We start from the raw sequence: 24,692 nt of genomic DNA, 5'->3' as shown, positions 1-24,692 counted from the left end.
TTCCAAGAGAGTGAATGAACTTGTCTAGAACTTGTCCCTGAAATCCTTGTTTTTAAGAGGCACTCAGGTAATTATGATGCTGGGGGTTCAGGAACTATAATACTTTGAGAAATACTAGCTTATACCAAATAAACATTTTAACTAAGTCTTTTAAAAACACATTGAGAAATGTTCAGAGATTACAAAAAAAATTTTAAGTGACAGTGTTACATATGCTTTAAGTAGAAAACACATTTTCTTTATTCAAATCATGTGACTTTCTGTACATTTTGAAATGACACACAAAGTCATAGCAAAGCTATATTTTAATTTCATCATATTCCACTCTAAATTCTGTACCACTTACCAAAAATAACTTTTTATAAAGCTTACTGTTTTGTCTAATATTATACAGACCATCAATCTACACATTTTTGTGTGTTTCTCCTAAAAATTAGATTAGCTTATTATGATATTATATAAAACTAACTGGTATATTACACACCAAACATAAGTACAGATTCTGTACAATGTAATAGTATACATATATATTACAAGAGACTAAATGCCTTGTTAAAAGTAATAGTTTAAGAAATCTTTCATGGAAAAAATCTGTATCACAAAATGTGGTGGCTTAAGTATCAGTTGCTTTCCTTTCATGAATTTCTTTCGGTGGGCATTAACTGTCCATTTAGCTTCATTAGTAGTTTTACCACAAGGCCGGCCTACAAAGTAAAATATATGTTGACAGTAAATTTGAAACATGTAAGAATGTGTAAATGACATACATGGCAGTGGACAGACAGTTCTCTATGTATTTGAAAAGGAATTTTTCATTGTTATAAGACTGCAATAAATTATTCAGATAAGTTTCTGGCTTTGCTTAGGAAAGGCCTGCCTTTTTACCTTGGTCTTAAATATGTTAATTTCATGTTAGAGGTTTTCCTTAAAGTAAAATGGACTGTCATTTTTTAAAAAAGAAATAGCTTTATTAATACAGTAGAGTTTATTACTAGCAGTCCAGAATAACTGATTAGGTACTTACCTGTTTTGTATGTACTATAAAGCTCATTTTATATTCCATACTATGGATCTGAAAACATGTATCAGCATCTCCCAACTGCCACATAAAACAACCATACTTAAGACTGATGAGTAAAGCCTGCAACATAATTAGAAATCATTATATTGAAATATTTATTAAAAACAACACCCCTCTTCTCTTACTATCTACACCTATCTGGACAGGTCTAAACACAATGGTTTTGAAAGTTAGAATAAAACTTGTTCAGAGTGCCCACACTAACGTCACACAGCCTGCAGTACAGAGCCACATATATGGTAGACTCGTAGAAGACTGCCTTGAGCAATGATATTCTTCTAATCAGAATGACAAAATTTTTTAAAGATGCCCATTCTGTGCTATGTATTTGTATATGTGTACACATACAGAAAGGAGTATTATTCAGCCATGAGAAATAAGGAAATCCTATCATTTGCAACAACATGGATGGAACTGGAGGGCATTATGCTAAGTGAAATAAGCCAAAGAAAGACAAATACCATAGGATACCACTTATATGTGGAATCTAAAAAAGCCAAACTCACAGAAACAGGAAGTAGAATGGTGGTTACCAGGGGCTGGTGGGTGGGGGAAATTAAGGAGATGTCGGTCAAAGTAGTACAAACTTTCAGTTATAAGTTCTGGGGATCTAATGTGGGGCATGATGATTATAGTTAGCAATACTGTACTATATGCTTGAAAGTTGCTAAGAGAGTAGATCTTAAATGTTCTCACCAGAAAAAAGAAACTGTAATTATGCAATGTGATAGAGGTGTTGGCTAATGCTATGGCGGTAACCATTTTGAAACAGTTAAGTGTGTCAAATCAACATATTGTACACCTTAAACTTACCCAATGATGGGGGGAATAAAAAAGATGCCCATTCTATCAGTGGCTTTCAAATAAATTAAGTGTACTGCAAGTTTTTACTTTCTGCATCTTAAAAACAATTCCTTTTACTATTGATATGTTTAGTACCTTTTGAATATTCATATAGTACTTTCAGATCTGAAATTTATGTAATAGGGTAACATGTTGATTTAGGCAATTTCATATCACTGAAAATAAGTACACTGATATATTTATTGTAAATATAAGCATTATTTTAAAAATTAATAATATATCCTTCATATATTCAACAGAACTATTTAAAACCAATTACAGTACCCTATTCCTACATGTTGTAACATAATGGTATATTTAAATAGGAATCCAATATATTCTTTGGATTATTTAAAAAACAATTATCTCCTAGTAGTAACTTACATTTTCTTACCCTAAAAATATATTCTTTGTATACACATATACAAAGAAAGTGTTCATGCCGTTCTTTAAAATAAGTATGTTGAGAAACATTACCTCTCTATGACTAGCAGTTCTTAACATAATGATTGTAAATAATAAACTAAGGATATGCCAGAAAGGTAACGGTTTAGGGCATTCTGAAAGTGAGGTTCTGTAAGTGAAACGTAATATAATTAATTTACATGAGTGTATACCATTTATAATGGGAAAATAATAACATCTTGCTTAAAAATAGCTATACTTATAAAATATAACTTATAGACAGGATCTGCTAAAATAGCTATTTACCAAAGTACACAATGAAACACTGAGTCAAGATATCATAAAACCTTAAACTGTCTGTCTTTTGGATCAGTGACTTGAAACTTGTTTAATCAAGAGACAGGAAACTGTCCGTTTAATATGTCCTCAAAACAGTTTTAATATACAGAAAAAAAAATACATCTGTGGTATAGCAACTCCTCGATTACATGAAGGTCAAATGACCAACAAAAGCACTGAAGCCATAAGTTAAAAATAAAGGTTTTGTTTTTAAAGGACAGTGTGCAGGGAGAAAGGAATTCTTGAGAAATCCACAATAATGAAAACGGCTGAATGGAGTTGAAGAGTCCACATGGCTGTTTTGAGAGACCAGTCTGCTCCAGAAGGAAAAAGTAGCTCTCATTAGGAGGTAAAACCTACAAAGGGGAAGGTGCTTAGTGAAGGAAGTCAAAAAGTAAGAGAAATGACAGGGATAGTTGAGAGCAGAAAAGGGAAACCATGTAAGTCAGAAGTAGACATAGCCAACCAGGACACACAGGAGAAATAGTGATGTTGACTGACAAGTGACCATGAACAATGGCACTATATGGGTATTTAAAGAACCAGTTTTATTTCAGAAGTGCATTATGGTCTACATAAATTGACATCAGCAAAGGGTAATCTATTGCCTGGATGTAGCAGTGGTATTAAGGTTGAAGATATATCAACAAGTACAGGTCAGTTATGAAGACTGTAATGCTTTCACTATAGTAAAACATTGAACTGTAACACTACATTTACCTATTTGATATTGCCTACATTTTATGTAAGTAGACAGATAGGTCTCTGATGAGTATATGAAACTGGCTGAGCTGTATTTTCTAAGGGGCAACTTTCATTATTCCAAACAATAACAAAATATAGAAGGCAGAAGTAATTGAGATTAAAAAAAAACACAGCTGTATTCTATGGCTTTTCCTGAGATTTAATCTCTGAGGCTAATGTATCCCAGATGTAGAGTTTTAAATGCAAATGAAAGTATTTTTGCAGATGAAGATGTTTATTTAAGCAAGCTTGTCATATTCAACCCTAGCAGATTTGGTCAATCTAAGACAACTGAGGACAAGCTGATTGTTCCTATCTTTGATCGTTTGAAAATGTAATTATCTTAGAGCTTTTATAGGTGCCATAAATTTATCAGTAGCTTACAGAACACAAGGTAATGATTATGTGGACAGAAAACATTGTTACCCTTGGTTTCAATCACCTTTTTATATGCCCAATGACAGCATTTCTATTTATATTTCTAGAAAAAGCAGATTCTTAATAACACTATCATCCTCTGCCTGCTACTGCTATCTCACTTACTCAATTCCTGGACCAGAATATTATTCATAATATGAAATGTTATATTACTGAAACATCATTTGAATACTATATAAAACTTTTCATTGTTGCCTAAATTTGGAATGCTCCCAAAAGTCAAACATAAAATACAGTTTAGAGAAAAGGCTCAGTGTTATGCCCACAGTATCACCATCCAGTTCAATGAAGAAGAATTTGCAGATATTTGTATAAAATGCTCTGAAATAGCAGAGGAAAAATTTCTTGAAATGACAAGGGGAATTTCTCCTTCATTTCCTTAGTACAACAGGAATAGAAAAAGTAGTTACACGCTAATAAGAAGCAGCTCATTTTGTATGAGTAAAATAGTCTAAATAGAAAATGATAAGCAAATGACTCCAAAGCAAGCAGATATCAGAGACTTCAAAAAATCAAGTTCCAAGTCAGTCACTGCCCTATGTCCCGCATATTCTTTATCTCCATTCACAGGCATATCTAACAGTATGGGAAAATAACTGTTGCCCATAATGATGATCCTGAGTTATCAGGAAATAACTAAACTACAATTGGGATACTTTCAGAAGGTATGTGATTACATAATAAAGACCTACAAAAAATGATGAAAAAAGTTAGGTTTACGATGAAATTCCCTAATCTAAAATGCCTTTAAAAAATGTGTAAGCTTAGTTATTTAAACTGATTTGGAAAATAGTCTATTCATGACATATCTGAATGAACAAAATAGACTTTTATCTGCTTCCTATTACTAACTAGAAAGCTGTTTATCCTGTGAAATGTGTTAAATATGCTAAAATTGATAACCCCATATTTATATTATCATGACTTTGATTAGAAAAAGGAGCACAATACAGTAATAAGCCTCTGATTGAAAAGCTCTGAAGTAGGGGCGGCCAGATCAAGATGGTGGAATAGAAAACCTCTGAACAGTTCTAACAGGTATTCACAGTCCCATCCACACTTCATCTTGCCCCCCAAAATGTTCTTATAACTAATTCTAATTTGCAAAATGAACCACTTGTGTCAGATATTATATTTCCTTTTTTAAATCTGTATTTTTTTCACTTAAATCTAATTGATTTTTAGAATAGGTAATACATTCACAGTTAAAAAAAATTTTTTTAAGTTGCAAAATGCTATATAATGAAAAGTCTCCCTTCTACTCTTATTCTCAGTTACATGGTTCCCCCCGCCAAAGGCTTTAAGAGACATTTTACGCATACAAAAGCAATACGTATTTATGCACATATACTATTCACTTCCCCCCATTTTTTGAGGTATAATTGACATATAACATTATATTAGTTTCAGGTATACAACATAATGATTCAATATTTATATATATTGCAAAATGATCACCACAATAAGTATCGTTAACATCTATCACCATACATAGTTACAAATTTCTTTTTCTTGTGATGAGGAATTTTAAGATCTATTCTTAGCAACTTTCAAATATGCAATACAGTATTATTAACTATGGTCACCAGGCTCTATACTACATCCCCATGACTTATTTATTTTACAGCTGGAAGTTTGTACCTTTTGACCCCCTTTACCCATTTTGCCCATCTCCCAACTCCCTGCCTTTGGCAACCACCAGTCTGTTCTTTGTATCTATGAGCTTGTTTTTTTTTTAAAAATAGATTCCACATATAAGTGAGATCATATGGTATTTATCTTTGTCTGACTTATTTCACTTAGCATAATGCCCTCAAGGTCCATCCATATTGTTGCAAATGAAAGACTTCATTCTTTTTAATGGCCGAATAATATTCCATTGTATATATTTACATATTTTCTTTAGCCATTCATCCACTGATGGACACTTAAGCTGTTTATCTTGGCCACTGTAAATAATGTTTCAATGAACAGGGATGTGCATGTATCTTTTTGTGTTAGTGTTTCTGTTTTCTTCGGATAAATACCCATTTCCACCCATTTTTACATGAATGGTAGCATATTACATATGGTTCAGCACCAAATATATCTTAGAGATCATTCTACAGAAAAATATTCTTCATTCTTTTATATGGCTGCAAGGTATTTCAATGTTACAATTAATATGTTAACTCCCTATTGATAATCATTTCGTTTTCACCCCCCATCCTTTGCTATTATGAATGAATGAAATTGTTCATGTAGGCTAGTACTGTTATTTTAGATATGACATAATGTGACTGGTCAAAAACAGCTGAAAAGATGAAAATCTACCTTAGTTTCCATATTGAGAAGATGAAGTCCTTTTATATTCACACCTACATACACAGGGATGACTTTATGATTACTGGGGCTTGCCTTTGTAAATATCTGTCCTATGAAAAAAGCTGCTCCATATGTAGGAATTTCCCAACAATTCTGTAAGAACATGCGCTGTAGGTGATGCATTTCTTTACTGACACCTTCACTTGTACTAAGATTCTAAAAACAAAGTAAAATAAACAGATGTGAAAGGAGAATGTACCTTTGATAATCCAAACAGGTCAACTAAACAGTTTCTAAAATCAAGGCTACCCCAAAGACAAATAAAATTGTGTGACATTATCCCAAAGGCAGTTTTTCTTTTGAGATCTTATATTTAAAAAAAAGAAATATCAAGGTCTAAAAATAATGTTTATCTATTCTATTACATTTTTAAGTGCCTCATGGATAGAGATAGTGTATTATCTCATGTTTTTTTAATCTCTAGCACTTACCACAGTATCCAGCATACAGACGGTATTCAGTAAAAGATTCTACATTATTAAGAATAAAACTATTTTGCTACTTTCCTTTCAGGCATGTGAACTGTAAGATCCTTATTTAATTTCAAGAGTAAAATGTAATGTACCTATGTTTAAAACATATTAATAATACTAACAAAATTTCAACTAGGCTATAAAATGTCTTTTTATTTCTATTTAACAGCTTACCTTGTATTCATGAAGTATTCGGTTTGTCCAGTGAGGTGCCTTACTTTTCAATTTGGTAATAGGTACAATGGATTTTAGATTTTCTTCACTGTAAGCAAATACGCCAACATCTTTTAAATAAATCATCTTTAGTAGCTAAGGTAATATAATCATTTACATGTAAATGGCTTTAAATAATATGATTTTTGAGCTGAAAAATATTATATTGTAACATATCAGAGAACTCTGAACATTTTAAGCAAAAAGTCACAATCCTAATATTGCTCAACTTAGAGAAATGTTTCTTCTTTCAGTAGCCACGAAATATTCTTGAATATTGAAAACTACAATAAACAAACCTTAGATACGCTAAAACCTCAATGTTTTCTCTCAACATGAAACATGAACTAGTTTTTGTGGTGCTATACTGAAATGCATCTGCCTTGTTAACATTTTTGCTACTAATCCAAGTCAGGTTTTAGTGAACTTATTTAAACATACAGTAAAGATAAAGCTAACAAATATAAGGCATATCAAACTGTACTCAAATATAAGAAAAAGAACTTTGGAGACAGTGTAACTTAAAGAATGCTTTACTATGGTTTTTTTTTTTTTTTCTCATTCCATGCCTTATATTATTTAATTCCAAACCAACGTCTAAATAGTTCTTAGTAACGTAATATTTCTAAATTTTCTTGGTTAAACTGAACCTTGGGTATAGCACAAGACCATGAATTGTATTAAATACTTACTTTAGGAAACCTTGCTTGTGTTTCTTACTCTCATAATTTCCATAAACTATCTGCAACAGTAGACTTGCCAATGTTATCAGTTTAGCATCAGGAGCTGTATAAAAGCCCTTCAATAAATTATATCTGGCTTCATCAAAGAGAATAAGAATAGCTAATGGATCTTCAATCTTAAAAGAAAAAGTATAATTTGGTTATTAGGCCACAATTTCCTGCTATAAATGTACAGCTTGCCACTATCTAATATGAAAAAGCAAAAGCTATGTAATTTCATATAAATAAGCTGTTATTGCTTTAAAGCAGAGGTTGACAATTTTTTTCTATTAAAGCTCAGACAGTAATATTTTAAGCTTTGTGAGTCAGATAGTCTGTTAGAACGACTCAACTCTGCTATTGTAGCACAAAAGCAGCTATAGACAATACATCTACAAATGTTGGAGTTCTACTAAAACTTTTTATATTGATTCTGAAATTTGAATTTCATGAAATGTTCACATGACATGAAATATTATTCTTTTGAAATTTTTTTCAACCATTAATAGCTTGCAGGATATACAAAAATAGGCAACAGGTCAGATACAGCAATAGGCCATAGGTTGCTAACCTCTGATTCACAGTTCAATAAAATTATCATCAGTTTATGGATATGAGTGTGTATAACTTCTAGTACAATTTTACTTAAATTCTTTATATTCCTCAAACATTATTCTACAATCTGTGCTTCACACAATATAGTAGTGAACCTCAAAGAAGATAAAAGGAAGTGTTAATTCCCAGAAGGACACATGAAGTTTGAAAAAAGCTTAACATTTTTGATTTGACTAAAAAATATTCAGTACTTTGCACTTTCAAATAACACTAAAGGAGAGCATACTTTTTTTAAGTTTTGAAAACTTTAAAGTTTCACTTTATCTGATAAGATTAACAAACATTGAAAAATGCCAGCCTACAGAATACATTTCTACTTAGAAATAATCACCAATTATAGATATTCTGAATGAATACTTAGTGTGTTTCCAAATATGATTCAAAATGACCCAAATTCCTTATGGTAAAAGAAATTTTGTCATACTAACTAAAATAATACCTTATAATACTCCATATATTGATAATATTAAAAAAACTGAAACAGAATTTCATGGGGAAAAAAAGATAAGGGGATTGCTCTAGATTAAAGGAGACTTAAAGAGACAGTAATCAAATGCAAAGCATGAACGTTGACTAGCTCCTTCAGTTGGGAGTTATAAGAGACTGAAAAATTGGGGGGAAATCTGAATATGGGTCTGATATTAGATGTTATTATGGAAATATTAATTTTATTAGGTTGAAAGTGGTACTACACTATGTAGGTACATCCTTGTTCTTAGAAGATGCATGTTAAAATATTTAGGGATTAAGTGCCAGGATGTCTGCAACTCAATTTTAAATGGTTCACAATGAAAAGAGAGGAAAGATGAAGCAAATGTAGCAAAATGTTAACAATTAGTGAATTTAATGAATGGTATATGGTATGAAGTTTATTACTTTTTCAACTTTCTTATGGGTTTTTAATTTCTCAAAATAATTGTTGGGAAAAAATGAAAGAAAACATTTTTCTAATAAAAATTAACTTAGTGAATTTGAAAAGTTTGAGTAGAGAATAGTTATAATTCCTAATAGTGTGTTCAGTGACTATTAGTCAACAATTGTTCTTTTTAAATGAAAGCAGGCTCTTTTCATCCTAAAAGAATAATCCTAACCAAAAAAATGCAATTCTTCTATTTTTCAGGTGGTAAAAATAGGAATTTTTCAATTACACAATGAGTGAAAGAACGCAACCACTTTATCGGATGATCGTGATATTCTGATTCACCTTAAGTACTCACTAAGCCTTGCTTCTTTTCACTTGAGCCTACTTTATATTATTTGTAATATAATATGCAATTAATTAATATCCAAGTATTATCATTATTGCTCTTCCTCTACCAGCCAACTTTAAAAATATTACTTAGGGAGAAAGAAGACAGGCTGAGTATATTTAGATTATTTGCAAATTTCATACATCTACTACATTCTAAGAACTGCTAACAAAGTTTGCCATTTTAACTATTTTTAACTGTAGAATTTAGTGGCATTAATTACATTCAGTGTTGTGAACCATCACCACTATTTCCATATTTTCATCGCCCAAACAGAAACTCTGTAACCATTAAGTCCTCATTCTCTCCCCCCATCACACCTATGGTAACCACTAATATACTTTCCATTTATGATATCTATTCTAGATATTTATTTAAGATAAGTAGAATCAAACAGTATTTGTCCTTTTGTGTATGGCTTATTTCACCTAGCATGTTTTCAAGGTTCATCCATGTTATGACATGTATCAAAACTTCATTCCTTTTTATGGCTGAATAATATTCCATTTTCTTTATCCATTTATCTGTTGATGAACACTTAGCTTGTGTCCACCTTTTTGGTTATTACGAATAATGCGGTTAAGAATGCTGGAATACAAGTATCTGTTTGAGTTCTTGTTTTCTTTAGGTATATACCTAGGAGTGGAATTGCTGGATCAAATGGTAATGCTATGTTTAGTTTTTGGAAGAACCACTCGACTATTTTCCACAGCAGCTGCACCATTTTACACTCCTACTTACAACATACAAGGGTTCCAATTTCTCTATGTCCTCATCAAAACTCAACATCTTCTTTTATAAATTATTATTACAACCATCCTAGTAGGTGTGAAGTGGTTTCTCATTGTGTTTTGATTTGTATTTCCTTAATGACTAATAATGCTGAGCGTCTTCACATGTGCTTGTTGGCCACTTGTATATCTTTACTGGAGAAATGTTATTTAAGTCCTTTACCCAATTTAATTGGGTTGTCTTTTTGTTGTTGAGTTGTAGTTCTTTTTATATTCTGGATAGTAAACACTTACCAGATTTATGATCTGCAAGTATTTTCTTGCATTCTCTAGCTTGTCTTTCTTGATAATGTCCTTTGATTTACAAATGCTTTTAATTTTGATGAAGTCCCATTTATCTATTTTTTCTTTTGTTACTCATGTTTTTGGTGTCATATCTAAAACTCCAAGGCCAAATCTAAGGTCATGAAGATTACCTGTATATTTTGTTCTAAGAGTTTTATGGTTTTGGCTTTTATATTTAGGTTATTGATACACTGAGTTAATTTCTGATGCGGTATGAGATCAGGGTCTAATTTTATACTTTTTGCATATGAATTTCCAGATGTCCCAGCATCATCTGTTGAAGAGACTATGCTTTCTTCATTGGATGCATTTGGCATCCTTATCAAAAAGCAGTTGGCATGGACATATGGGGTTACTTCAGGACTCTCAATTCTATTCCACTGGTCTATGTCTATCCTGATACCAGTACCACATTGTTTGGATTATTGTAGCTTTGTACTAAGAAATTAGGAAATGTGAATCCCACAACTTTATTCTTCTTTTTCAAGAATGTTTTGGCTATTCAAGGCCCTTTGCAATGAATTTGGGGATTGCCTTTCCCATTTCTGCAAAAATGTCTGTTGTTAGGGAACTCTGTTGAATTGGTAGATCACTTTGCTTGTATTGATGTCTTAACAATATTAAGTCTTCTTATCCTTGAAAATGGGATGTCTTTCTAGTTACTTATGTCTTCTTTAATTTCTTTCAGCAATGTTTTTGTAGTTTTCAGTGTACAAGTTTTGCAGCTCTCTAGTTAAATTTATTCCTAGGTATTTTATTCTTTTAGAAGTTATTTTAATGGAGTTTTTAGTTTCCTTTTTTTTTTGTGGAGTGTCTGTGGCTGGTTATAGAAACAACTGATTTTCGTGTGTTGAGCCTGTACCCTACAAGTTTGCTGAATCCAGTTATTAGCCCTAGTAGCTTTTATGTAGATTCTTTGGAATTTCCTATATACAGGATAATGTCATTTGTGATCAACAGAGACAGTTTTACTTTTTCCTTTCCAATCTGGATGCCTTTCTTTTTTTTTCTTTTCTTTCTTTCCTTTTTTTTCGGGGGTGGTGGTGGGGGGAGTGTGGCTCATTGCTTTGGTTAGAACTTCTAGTTCTATGTTAAATAGCAGTGGTGAAAGCAGGTATCCTTGTCTTGTTCCTGATCTTAGGAGGAGTTTTCAGTCTTTCACCACTGAGTATGTTAACTGTGGGTTTTTCATAAATGCCATTTATTATACTGAGGAAGTTCCCGTCTATCCTAGTTTTCTGAGAGTTTTACCATGAAAGGCTACTGGATTTTGTCAAAAGCCTTTTCTACCTTTAGTTTGATAACAGAAGAGGGACAATATGAATAGTCAGGCATAAAACATTTACCAAGTTTGGACAAGGTCATTGAAATTTTCATGTGCTGAAATTTATTTAACCTTGTCTAATATTTTCTTGAATAAAGAATCAGGAAATTGTGTATTTTTTCTTCACCAAATTTATGAGACCCTGGAACTTTTCTTTCTCCCCCTGGTTTTCACAGCTACCACTGTTATTTAGATTATCACCTAGTTTAACTTGTAACATCTCCCTTAGGTTTCTTCCTTGTCCAGTCATCCCTCAGATGACATTATTTCACTTCTCCTCTAAAATTTACAGTAATTCAAATCCAAACGTACTTGTTTGGGACAGACTTTTTTTTAATCAAATGTAAATTCCATCCTCATTTTTTACTATCTATATAGTTCTCTGTTGAGTCAAAAGCAGCTATTTACCGACTGCTGAGAATAACTTTTTAATGTCCCCTTTGTAAATATAATCTTCTCTATCCAGAATGTTTTTTCTGTTCTCCCCCTACACCAATGCATCTCTTTCCTCCTCTGAAGTTTACACAACTGATTAGCCCTTTATTAAGTTTATCTGACACTGTACTCACTTTCTAACTACTCTAAAATTTTTTTCTACTCTAAAATCTTTCTCCCATCTGGTTGGTAATTCTCTTTAGGATGGATTCTCTATTTCTTTTGTATTCTAAGACAATGGAGGTGGGGAAATGGAAAAACCAACCAGGGGCTTTGTAAGCAGACTGACTCAAACTCTACCACTTACAACAGGGATGTAAGGATTGAACAGAAAAACAGAAATAAAACCTCCTGTAAAGGAAGAGCACAATTTTTGCCTCTAGTACTTAAAACAGGAACTCAGTAGATTCTGAACATTTAAATGACTGTAAAACAGATTTCTGAGCAAACCTTTTTCTCAACTTCCAAAGGAAGTCTCACATCTCTTCTTAGGAAAAGCTGCGGTGTCTCCCTTTGGGGATCCAAATTAGTCAATTCAGCAAGTATTTCTGGCCAGTCACGAACATGTTGCAATGGTTTATGATAAGGCTTGAGTTGAAGGCCTGAAAAACATCTTTCCTTTTATAAATGATAATGTAAAAATGAACCAATTATATCAACACATAGAAACTTTTTATCAAACTCTCTGTACCTAAGTACTGAACACAGACAAATTAAAGGTCTAAATTTAAAACAATATTGACTTTAATCAACATTACTACCCAATTTGAGGTTAACCGTTTATTAAGAATATAAGAATTATGAGACTAAATCTGAAAATGAATAAAATTTATCAAATATATTTAAGATCCTTAATTCCATGATTGCCTATTTAATGAGAAAATCAGTAGAATTTGGTGTTTAAAAAAATACAATTAAATCACTAGATAACCAATCACAACCACCTCAATGAAATCCCTTATGTATCTGCAATGCTTTGAGAGACAAATCTACAATGACATTGGGTTGAGTTTAAATAGCAAAGATCTGATAGAAAACCAATATACAGAAAAAGAAAATCTGTATTATTCTGAGATGAGGTGAGCACTGAAAATAAAGGCAAGTTGGATGAGCACTACGTTTAACGGCATTCAAATCAAATTCATTGCCAAAGAAAAAATGTTTTGGTTTTTATCATTTCAAACATTGTATGAACAAAGAGGGGCCAGGAGGAAGCAGAGGCTTATCTGTTTCAGCAGTTTGAACATAAACAATCTGTATAAAAGAGAAGAACGCTGTATCATTTGAAAATTTAGAAGTCAATAATAATTGATGCTATACTTAAGTTTACCAACCCACTCTCAAAAAGGAATAATCAGGTTTATACAACAGAATAACAAGTTTCTTACTGAGATTTTCTGAACAGATCCAAATAGTGAAATATTGCTGTGTTTCTTGAGAGAGACGCATTCCTTCCATTATCTGCTGCACTGTGGTATTATTTCCGTGCTTCAGTTCAACAGAACGGTATGATCCATCCATTCTGTATATTCGAACTTTTTCATACTGGGACAAAGAATGATAATAAATTATGCAACCTGGTTATAAATTATACATCCCAATACAACAAAATGCTTTAATTTCAACTTCATCTGCTTAAAAACTACTTCAAGTGAGAATCTTCTGGCAATATTTTATTTATTTATTTTTGCCTTGCCGTGTGGCTTGCGGGACCTTACTTCACCAACTAGGGATCGAACCTGCGCCCCCTGCAGTGGAAGCACAGAGTCCTAACCACTGGACCTTCTAGCAATATTTAAAAAATTTTTTCTTTCATTATTTATATTTTCTAACATGTTTTCCTCTGAATATTCCATGGTCAAATAAGTTTGAGAAACTAAGGCAAATGGGTTTTTAAAAAATATTCAACTTCAAAATCTTCTGAAAGGGTATTTTAAAGCCATTAATGTACAATGTAAATATCAAATGGGCGATATAGACTTGGTTAACTAAATCTGGTGTTAGTCAAGTACCTCGTGAGTTTAGTGGGCCACAAATTAGAATGTAGAAATGTGTACCAGCAATAATTTGTCCTAAGAGGAATCTGTGATAGAAGACTTTGCAGATAAAAGTTATGAAACAATGGACCTTGAGCCAGTTTCTTTCCTCCTGTTCAGAAAATCCCAGAGAGAAATGATATTCTCAATACATTTTTATTGTTATAGGAAGTAACTGATGCCACCAAACAACTTCCAGGACAGTTCATTTTAGATAAAAGTACCTAATTCCTTTTATCTTATACATTCAGATATAAAAATTATATGAGAAATAAAAATGTGGTTTTTTACAAAATAAATTTATTTAGTTATTTATTTTTGGCTGCGTTGGGTCTTTGTTGCTACACACGGGCTTTCTCTAGTTGTGGCAAGAGGGGGTTACTCTTCATTGCAGTGCATGGGCTTCAGTAGTTGTGGCTCGCGGGGTCTAGAGCACAGGCTCAGTAGCTGTGGTGTATGGGCTTAGTTGCTCCACAGCATGTGGGATCTTCCTGGATCAGGGCTCAAACCCGTGTCCCCTGCATTGGCAGGCAGATTCTTAACCACTGTGCCGCCAGGGAAGTCCCTAAAAATGTGTTTTAACTATACAAATAGAAAACAAATTGCAACGAAGTATAACATAAGGGTGCCTATACTGCTTATCTATTTCCTTGCTTTTGTCCTGTACTCAGGGAATAGTGTTTTGACAAAAATGTGTATGAATGTGTGTAATTTTCCTTAAAGGCAGAGATCATGTACTGAATAAATAAAGAATATGTATTCTTTATCACATCACTTTCAGCATTTTATGGTGTTAAATTTACAGAAATACTCAACAAATACTCATTGCCTACTTAATAGAAATGTCTGGAAAGGCTCAAACATATGGGTTATACCTGTTGGTATAAAACTTATATCCTTTATCAGTTGGTATAAATCCTTTTATCTGGTTTGCAAGTTTCCAAACAATTTTTAAACTGATAACGGTTTTATCGTCACTATAACTTTCAGGCATAACTGAGTGTTTTCTAATTGTTAATTCTTCTCTATTTTAATGTCACTGCTAATTATTTTGTACGTAAGTAGGTGGAAAGGCCAGGTTGAATTGGCAGAATAAAAGACTTAGAAATCTCCTATTTTAACCCATTCACTATCTTGAGGAGGAAAATGAATCTGTAATAGATGACAACTTGCTGAAACTAAATTACCAAATGATGTGTAATATTATTATTGGGTTGGCCAAAAAGTTCGTTCAGGTTTTTCATACGTTATGGGAAAACCCAAACGAACTTTTTGGCCAAACCAATATTTACAAATATAATATATTACTTAGAAGGCCTAAGTAGAGAGAGATGCTTTAATGAGTAGGTTAAAATTTGTAATCAGCATATCAAGTATACAAATTACACTGGAAATCAGATTAATTTTAAGTGATCGAAAGATTCATTTATGCAGTTTTATTTTGATATGCAAGAATAAATGTCCAAATATTAGGGATGATAACAAATTTAATACCTATGAAGTCTAACCATGAGGTTTTATAAAAGCAGGAAAGAAGCCATCCATACATTTATATCCTTCTACTCTTGCCACAGATCCTCAAATTACTTATCAATTTAAATACAATGCTTGGCTCTAACTAGTATTTATGAAGATAATTCTTACTGGTTTGTTAATGGCTTCCTTCAACAATTTTGCAGCTTCTTCCCAATTATTTTGTTTGTTTTCTTCACAAATATTTAAAGGAGATCTTCCTTGTTGGTCTGTTATGTGCTAGAAATGTGGGGGAAAAAGAAAAGGTTAAAGATAAAAGGCATTACAAATGTACAAATAAGGGAAAATATCAAAGTTTCATTAAAAAACTACTGTCAAGTGTTAAGTACATATTAAGCAAACTTAGTGCATGCTATACTTAAAATAAACATGAACTGCCAAAGATGAAAGACTCAAAGCACTAATCAATGTGATTATTGTTTTTCAAAAGTTCTGATTACAGCAACAACAAAGGTTTTGTTAAAGCTTTTATTTTTAAATCTATTTATTTTATTTATTTATTTTTGGCTGCGCTGGGGCTGCGTTGGGTCTTCGTTGCTGCGCGTGGGCTTTCTCTAGCTGCGGCGAGTGGGGGCTACTCTTCATTGTGGTGCGCAGGCTTCTCATTGCAGTGGCTTCTCTTGTTGCAGAGCACGGGCTCTAGGCATGTGGGCTCGGTAGCTGTGGCTCGCGGGCTCTAGAGCGCAGGCTCAGTAGCTGTGGTGAATGGGCTTAGCTGCTCCGTGGCATGTGGGACCTTCCCAGACCAGGGCTCGAACCCACGTCCCCTGCATTGGCAGGTGGATTCTTAACCACTGCGCCAACAGGGAAGTCCCAAAATACTTGTTAATACAAATTCCAAAATATCCTTTTCCTTCTTAAAGTTATTTTTGAGAAAATACAATATAAAATGAAAAGAGGTTAAATTTTATGTACATTCTGTAGATGCATGGCGGTGATGGTTCTAAAACAATGTAAATGTACTTAATGCCAATGTACATCTAAAAATGGCTAAAATGGTAAATTTTATGTGAGACATATTTTACTATAATCTAAAAAATTACGTACAAAAGCAAAGTGTATACATAAATATTACTTATTCTATATAGTAAGTGAAATTTGTTTCTATTTTTCAGCTGACCTCTCAAGTGTATAACTTAACATTTTAGTGTCATTACTTGTTATTCACTGTTTGATCATTAAAAAAAAAAAAAAAAAGCCTGGAAAATAACTTACTCTGTCAACTTCTGGATGGTTTAGGAGAATCTGTACTATTTCAGCATGTCCTCCTCCAGCAGCAAAATGAAGAGGAGAACTAAGCTGTCCATTTAAAAGGTTTGGATTGCACTTTCCTTTCTCTAACAATATGCGAGTGGCTTCAACTTTTCCATACCTATAAAAAAATAAAACACCTAAAAAGTCATCTGAAATGTTTGAAAAATCCAAATTTTAGACAATATCTCAAAGAAATCTAAGATTTTTCTAGGGCAGAGAACAAGGAATGAAGACACTGATGTAATGTTTTCAGTGCTTAGGGATTTCTTATGAATTACTCTGATTCAGTTCAACTGTTTCTATTTCTCATCAACTGGGAGAAAATATAATCTCAAATACAAGATAGAGCAGATGATAGAGAATCACTATCACACAAAACACAAAAATTATAAATTAGGGAGATAAAATTTTTAGTCAAAATTATTTTCAGAAGCAGAAAGTAACCCATAAATTTAATAATGCTTTTTACCCAGCCCTGCCTTTGATTTACAAAATAGGCCCAAAGACGTAATTCTCCACACAGCTGCTGTATGAGGCAATGTGGGAGACACAAAGATATGTTAAGATGAATGGTCTCTGCTCTGGTAAAGGCTTATAATGTAATCAGAGGGGAAACCAAAAACATGAGATAAATTACATAACGCTGTAAAATTTAAGTAACAGTTGAGGAGAACAATCAAAAAATATGTATTTGTCAAATCATAATAGTATATAATTAATGCTTTAAAAAATGTTGGAAAAGGAAGATTAAGATTTCAGTCTCAGTTCTGAAAAGTGTTCTGATAGAAGAATAATTTGAACTGGATTTTAAATAGGAAGAAGCTGAAGAGATGCTGAAGAGAAGTAAATATTCTAGATAGTGGGAAAAAGAGTAAGCAGAGTACAAAGAATGTGTGAGATATAGTGAGTCCACCATTTGGTTACAAAGACGTATATAAGGTCGCAATCTAATGCAATGGTGGAAAGGTAATTCATTTTTTGGAAATAAATGGGTAGAAGGGGAAAGGAAATTTGCTTTTAAATATGGTGCATTTGAGGGGAAAATAGCACATCTTTAGAACTAACACGATTTGCTGTCAACTTTCTTCCCCTTCACATACCCTATGGTTTTCCTACGCCCTAAACCTGCTAATTGTATCCTAGCCTTCTTATTCATATGACTGTTTGCTCATGTTCTTAGCTATTCTTGAGATGTCCTTTTCCCCCCTCCTGACTTTGTTTAGGTTAAGTTCTATTATTTCTCTGAAACAGTTTAAAATCTACCTCCTCTATATTCCCATTACATTTTACCATTTCAGTTTTACTTTTTAATCTCATTTTATCTACTTTCATCCTTGTATATATACATTTCTATAAGCCTGGAAGCTCCTTGAAGGTTATGTCTTTGCATTCTCCAAACTGCCTTATGTATAATAAAAAAAATGAGTGACTAAATTGTTCAGTTGGCAATTGAAAATGCAGACTTGGTACTCAGGAGGAAGGCAAAGGCTTGAGATAGCTAAGAATATGCAAATTCATCCAACTGAAAAGAATTACTGTTAAGGCTGGGAGGAATGGATGAAATCTTTCTGAGACAGAATTTTGAGAAAGATGAACATTTTAGAACAATGAAATGCATCTTGAAAAACACTTTCAGGATAGGAAAAGATACTAGGGGAGCAATTCAAGAAGTAATAATAAAAATAATTAATATAAACATATTTTGTATGATTCTTTAAAGTTTTCAAGGTACTTCCTTACATAATTACTTAATATAATCTTCACAGCAACTTATGATGCAGGCAGAGATATTTCTAGCGCACAGATGAAAAAAATGAAGCTTGTACCAGTTAAGTAACTTGCCCAAGGTCTCATGGTTACCAGCCAGTTAGAATCCAGTTTTCTGAATCTTAGTATAGCTGTTTCCATACTATAACACATGCTTGGGTCACAGAATGGAGACCAGTATTTCAATAATAATAATAATGGTATCAGTTATATCTTGCATTTGTACTGACCTTTACTATAGCTCCATTATAGCTATCCTTTCAACTACAATTTGTTCCTCGAACAAAGGGGTGGTCAACAGCATTTAATGCAGCAGAGCAGGGAAAGAGATTAAAAACTCAGAAAAGGTTAAGAAGGTTCATGAAGAGTGAAAAAGAGAAAGCAGTGTGTGGCCCCCTTACCACTGAAGTCTGGCTATGAAAGGAAGGGAATAAACAGGATAGTGGCCAGAAGAGGCAGCAGGTTCAAATTAAGGTTCTTTTTCAAGGAGGGAGAGGAACCATATATGTTTGAAGACAAGAGGAAAGAAAGTGCAGCAAAGTAGGAAGTGAATTTAATGGGGAACAAGAAGGATTTTTCATGCAAACCCTATGATACAGGAGAGAGATGGGAACAAAAACTGATGATTGGGGTGGAGAAGAAGGACATTTCTGATGGCGTCAACTGTCTCTGAAAATAGGGGGTAAAACTATCTGATGAGAGTAGAGAAAAAAGGTGGTGGAAGTTTAAGTGCTTAAGAGTAGAAAGATTTGGAATAGTTTACAGGGGACCAAAAGGCTGACAAGATGAATGAGACAAAGACAACACACAGCTGGCTACAGTGAAGGCCCAAATGAAATCAGATGGAATGATTTGTAGGGAGCCAACTCATCATAGTTCTAAAATACTCTTTAGCAATGATATGAAGCCTGAAAGTACTATCAGAGAGAGAAGGCACTGATTTGAGAGAGGTGAGAAAATATGAGATGTCAGTGAGACTTTTACTGAGTGGCTGACAAGTTACCCATAAGGGGAGAAAGCCAACTTAAATAGTTTTGGAAAATGGTGATTCTAGTAAAGAAAATTTTTAGGCACGTGTCATCGATATGAGAATTTTTGAAGCTTGGAGCAATCCTAGGAGTGATTTAATTAAGTGGTCCTCAAAGAGTGATCCAGGAAACTCTTTGATCTCTGAAATCTTTTCAGGGTGTCCTCTTGGTCAAACATATTTTCATAATAATACTAAGATGTTATCTGCCCTTTTCATTATCATTTTCTCAGAAGTGTACGATGGAGTTTTCTAGAAGCTACCTGACATGAAAATTGCAGCAAATTAAAGGCAGAATCAGATGTGAGAATCCAACTGTCTTCCACAAGGCTAGACAGTAAAAAGATGGAAAAATGTAAAATAATGCTACTTTTCTCATTAATTTTTTTGTTTTTGGAAAATAAGGGCATACTTCATAAAACTTTGTTATTTATGTTAATATATGTTTATTGTTATTTTAAAATGAATTAAGAAATGCTTAAAATATTTTTCAGTTCAAACTTCTAATATAGTAAATAACACTAGATATACTTCACATAAACCAAAGCTAATTGGGATCCTGTAATTTTGAAGAATGACAAGGAGCCCTAACACAAAAGTTTGGGAACCACTGATCTAATAAAACCCCTCATTATAAAGATGAGAAAACAGAAAAAGAGGGGTAAAACATCTTGTCTAAGCTTATAAAGATAGGCCCCAAATCGCAGTCTCTTGATGAGATAGCCCAGTATTCCCTTTCTAAATCCTTGTACCAATTAGTGAATAAGAGTACATTTCCAAGATAAAGTAATTTATGTTCTTTACTAAACAGTTAAATCAGTCTTCATTCAAATTCACATGAATCAAATTATCTATCTTATTAAAAGTATTGCAGGACTTCCCTGGTGGCGCAGTGGTTAGGAATCTGCCTGTCAATGCAGGGGACACGGGTTCGAGCCCTGGTCCGGGAGGATCCCACATGCCGCGGAGCAACTGAGCCCGTGCGCCACAACTACTGAGCCTGCGCTGTAGAGCCCACACACTGCAACTACTGAAGCCCGCGCACCTAGAGCCCATGCTCCGCAACAAGAGAAGCCACCACAACGAGAAGCCTGCACACCACAATGAAGAGTAGCCCCCGTTCACCACAACTAGAGAAAGCCCGCGCACAGCAACGAAGACCCAACACAGCCAAAAATAAAAAAAATAAAAAGTATTGCAAGGTGACCTATACTACTAGTGGTGTATTAAACTTGGTTACTATTTCCAGCTGACAGAAATTAGTTTTATTGAAGGATAAAACTCTTCCTTGGTGTATTGCAGTAATAAGACTTTACAAATAAAAATACAACAGATTAATGAATTTTAGATTCAGACATCAAAATCTTTAAATTTTTATAACACTTTAATAACAGGCAACATTTTTTGAGTACTTATTACTGCCAGGTACCCTTCAAAGCATTTATTTGCATTTTCTCCTCTAATCTGAAGAGAGACACTAAAATTAAGCTCATCTTTTAGATAAAGAAACAGATCCTTAGAGACATTAAGTAATTTGCTAAAGGCCATACTTTTAGGAACTAAAAGTTTCAGTTGGGTCTGAAACATAGGTACATTCCAAAGCACATTAAATACTATACCATACTTCTGTTTTTATGTAATAGGCAGTTGAAATATTACCATTCTTTTAACAGAGAAGAAAAAAAGGCCCTGCCACAAAAAGGGCAACAATATAGGCAAATATAAATTGGGGATTCCTAAGCTAAAATTCACTGCCTCTGTCTTTTTCAATTCCACAGTGTACTTTCTTGGAGTTTGAACTATATTCTCTACCTCTTTTTGTTTAGCTCAAGAAAAAGCATGTGATTTCTTCTGGTACTGCTGCTGCTACCAGTATCTACCAGCAATCTGAAGAAACAACTGTAAGTTCAGTGAAAGAAGATTTAGGGTAACTCTTTCCAAATCTGAGTATAAAAATTCCCTGTAATGGTAGAACAACTAAGAATGCATTTATAGAATAAAAGAATGTATTTTTAAGGAAACAGAAAAAAAATTAAGAGCATATTTATTTAATAAAGGAGCATATTTTTAAGGAAACAGCATATTTTTAATGGAGAAAGATATATATTAAAAGCAACTATATTTATCACTATATTGATCAATAAGCTATTTGATCACAGTGAAATAAAAAGAGTTTGAGTTGAAAATGATCTAATTAATGTATTTTACATATAGATAAATAAACTAAGATGCAGAGAGGTAAAGTAAGGCAGCAGTAACGTTTCTGGCACCAGGGACTGGTTTCGTGGGAGACAATTTTTCCATAGACGATGGGGGGGATGGTTCAGGCGGTAGGTAACGCGAGTGACGGGGAGCGGCAGATGAAGCTTCGCTCGCTCGCCTGCAGCTCACCTCTTGCTGTGCGTCCCGGGTCCTAACAGGCTGCGGACCAGTACCGGTCCACAGCCTGGGGGTTGGGGACCTCTGAAGTAAAGTCACTTGCTCAACGTCATGCAGCTAAAAAGCTGTGGACTTTAACGGCCAGTAAATAGTGTAGGCACTTCTTAAACTAGCCAAAGAAGCTCACTTTAAACAGTAAGTCAAAAGCAACTTTCCCATAAGCAATAATGGTAAATAACTTCATTACATCCTTTCTAGAGGACAGGCTACAGCAAATAGTTAACTACTGCTACGAACATAAATTTAAAAACTCAGCCCAGGCTGAGGGGAAGAGTTATTATTATGTGAGAAGAGTACGAGAGCAAGAACTACACTGGGCAACCAGTGGAAAGAGCTAACTCCAATCCTGTGAGCTAATCCCTCTCATTAAAAAAAAAAAAAAAAAAAAAAGGAAGGCTTTAATTCTAATGAAAACTTTTGGGTGTTTCCTGATACCACAGCTTTCCAAAGAACTAAAAGAATACTTTTCTAACATGATGCAAGGTCAAATCATAAGTAGCTAACACATGTAAATTTTATAATAAGGATAGGGCTTCCCTGGTGGCACAGTGGTTAAGAATCCGCCTGCCAGTGCAGGGGACACAGGTTTAAGCCCTGGTCTGGAAAGATCCCACATGCCACGGAGCAACTAAGCCCGTGTGCCACAACTACTGAGCCTGGGCTCTAGAGCCCGTGAGCCACAACTACTGAGCCCGTATGCCACAACTACTGAAGCCCACGGCCTAGAGCCCGTGCTCCGCAACAAGAGAAGCCACTGCAATGAGAAGCCTGCGCACTGCATCTAAGAGTAGACCCCACTCACCACAACCAGAGAAAAGCCTGTGCGCAGCAACGAAGACCCAACGCAGCCAAAGATAAAAAGTAAATAATAATAATAATAAAATAAAATATAATAAGGATAAACAAACATAACACAACTCCAGTACAAAACAATAGAAATTGCAAGGGTGAATAAGGGACCGTGTGCTGTGCAATGGCACTTGCTAGTCATTAGCTATCCTACTGCATGACCTCAGGATGCCTGAGAACATTAATGATACTTTTCCTGTGGGGCAGACCTTGTAAATCTGAACGGTGTGGCACATACACAGTAATCAAAGATTACTACAGAGAAAGCTCATAAGGCAAACATGGTAGAGGAAAAAGTGGCTGGAATGAGAACAGCTTTGAAAAGAAGCACTAACATTTATAAACTAAGGATTCATTCTTTCTAAAAACAAAAGAATAATCTATTTACCAGCATGCATAATGAATGGGTGCCCAGTGGTCACTATCTAATTGGCTGACTGAAAATCTTTCATTGAGAAGTCGGCTTAATAATTCCGAATCTCCTTCACAGGCACTTCGATGGAGAGGAAAATCATCTACCCACTGTCGTTCCCTAATCATTAAAAGGAAAAAAAAAAAAAAAAAAAAAAGCACTGTTGAAATTCAGATTGTTTTGAAACAAATGTGACATATCTATGAAAGGTATGTTTCACTGAGCAGCTGTAAACTAAATCATTTATGCAATGATGACACTGCATACTAATTGCATATATCATTTTAAACAGTACTTTAACATTAGAATGTAGGTGTTTAAAAAGCAATGTGGAGGAAAACCAGAACAGTACTTGTCTTCTGTGACACTGCTCATGCTTCTCTGCCATTTTTCCTGTTTGGGAATTTGGATTTTTGAATAGTCTGGAGCTCCTAGACCAAAGTATGGATTTATTACCACTTTATCTACCTAGAAAGGGAAAACAAAACAAAACAAAAAGAGCTTTAGATACTTGACTTTGATGTATAAAAACAGAGCTAAGTACGGATGTCATCTTAATGTTTACAATTAGTAATAGATGCATTTATCTCAGGAAAAAAAATTACATTTGAAATGAAATGTCTTTTGAAATCAGAGCCAAAATTCATTCAACTCTTACCCGGTTTGTATATTGAAGATCTGATCCAAACAAAGGGTTGTAAATACAGGTATCTGCTTTCTCTAGGGCTAACATTTTACTCTTTATTTCTAGTGCACTATAGCCCATATGTAGTGAGTTTTCTGTCTGACCTGATTCAGTAGCATATGCAGGGTTTATAACATTAGTTTTTATCCGCTCAAGAGGAGAAGGTCGGAATAAAGCCGGAATAAAGTGAGATTGTGCATGACGTTCATCTAACCACCTGGCAAAATAAAAAAAAGAGGTAGTAGATGTATTTGTTAAAAAGTGAAGATGAAAAAACTAAACTACTATCCAACTCTGATGTGTGATTCTTTCTAATATTACATTCAGATTTTTATAATTTTTAAAAAAAATAAATTTATTTATTTATT

The 24,692-nt window shown here is 33.8% G+C and overlaps 1 protein-coding gene across 1 annotated transcript in view; it reads right to left on the bottom strand.

The window, feature by feature from the left end:
- Positions 1–318: 318 nt before the first annotated feature.
- KRIT1 (KRIT1 ankyrin repeat containing) overlaps positions 319–24,692 on the bottom strand; it is a 35,699-nt gene continuing 11,325 nt past the window's right edge. The window contains exons 6-17 of the mRNA XM_068550686.1: positions 24,298–24,541; positions 23,992–24,107; positions 23,616–23,759; positions 17,107–17,263; positions 16,003–16,110; positions 13,711–13,867; positions 12,773–12,924; positions 7,593–7,759; positions 6,862–6,949; positions 6,164–6,370; positions 1,025–1,141; positions 319–704 (exon numbers count right to left, since the gene is read on the bottom strand). Coding sequence (XP_068406787.1) covers positions 636–704; positions 1,025–1,141; positions 6,164–6,370; positions 6,862–6,949; positions 7,593–7,759; positions 12,773–12,924; positions 13,711–13,867; positions 16,003–16,110; positions 17,107–17,263; positions 23,616–23,759; positions 23,992–24,107; positions 24,298–24,541 — 1,726 coding nt within the window. The 3' untranslated portion in view covers positions 319–635. The remainder of the gene's footprint in view (positions 705–1,024; positions 1,142–6,163; positions 6,371–6,861; positions 6,950–7,592; positions 7,760–12,772; positions 12,925–13,710; positions 13,868–16,002; positions 16,111–17,106; positions 17,264–23,615; positions 23,760–23,991; positions 24,108–24,297; positions 24,542–24,692) is intronic.

This window comes from Eschrichtius robustus, chromosome 8, assembly GCF_028021215.1.
Source record: "Eschrichtius robustus isolate mEscRob2 chromosome 8, mEscRob2.pri, whole genome shotgun sequence".
Classification (NCBI taxonomy): Eukaryota; Metazoa; Chordata; class Mammalia; order Artiodactyla; family Eschrichtiidae; genus Eschrichtius; species Eschrichtius robustus.
Note: the sequence above shows the minus strand (reverse complement) of the source record. Positions and strands in the feature narration are given on the sequence as shown.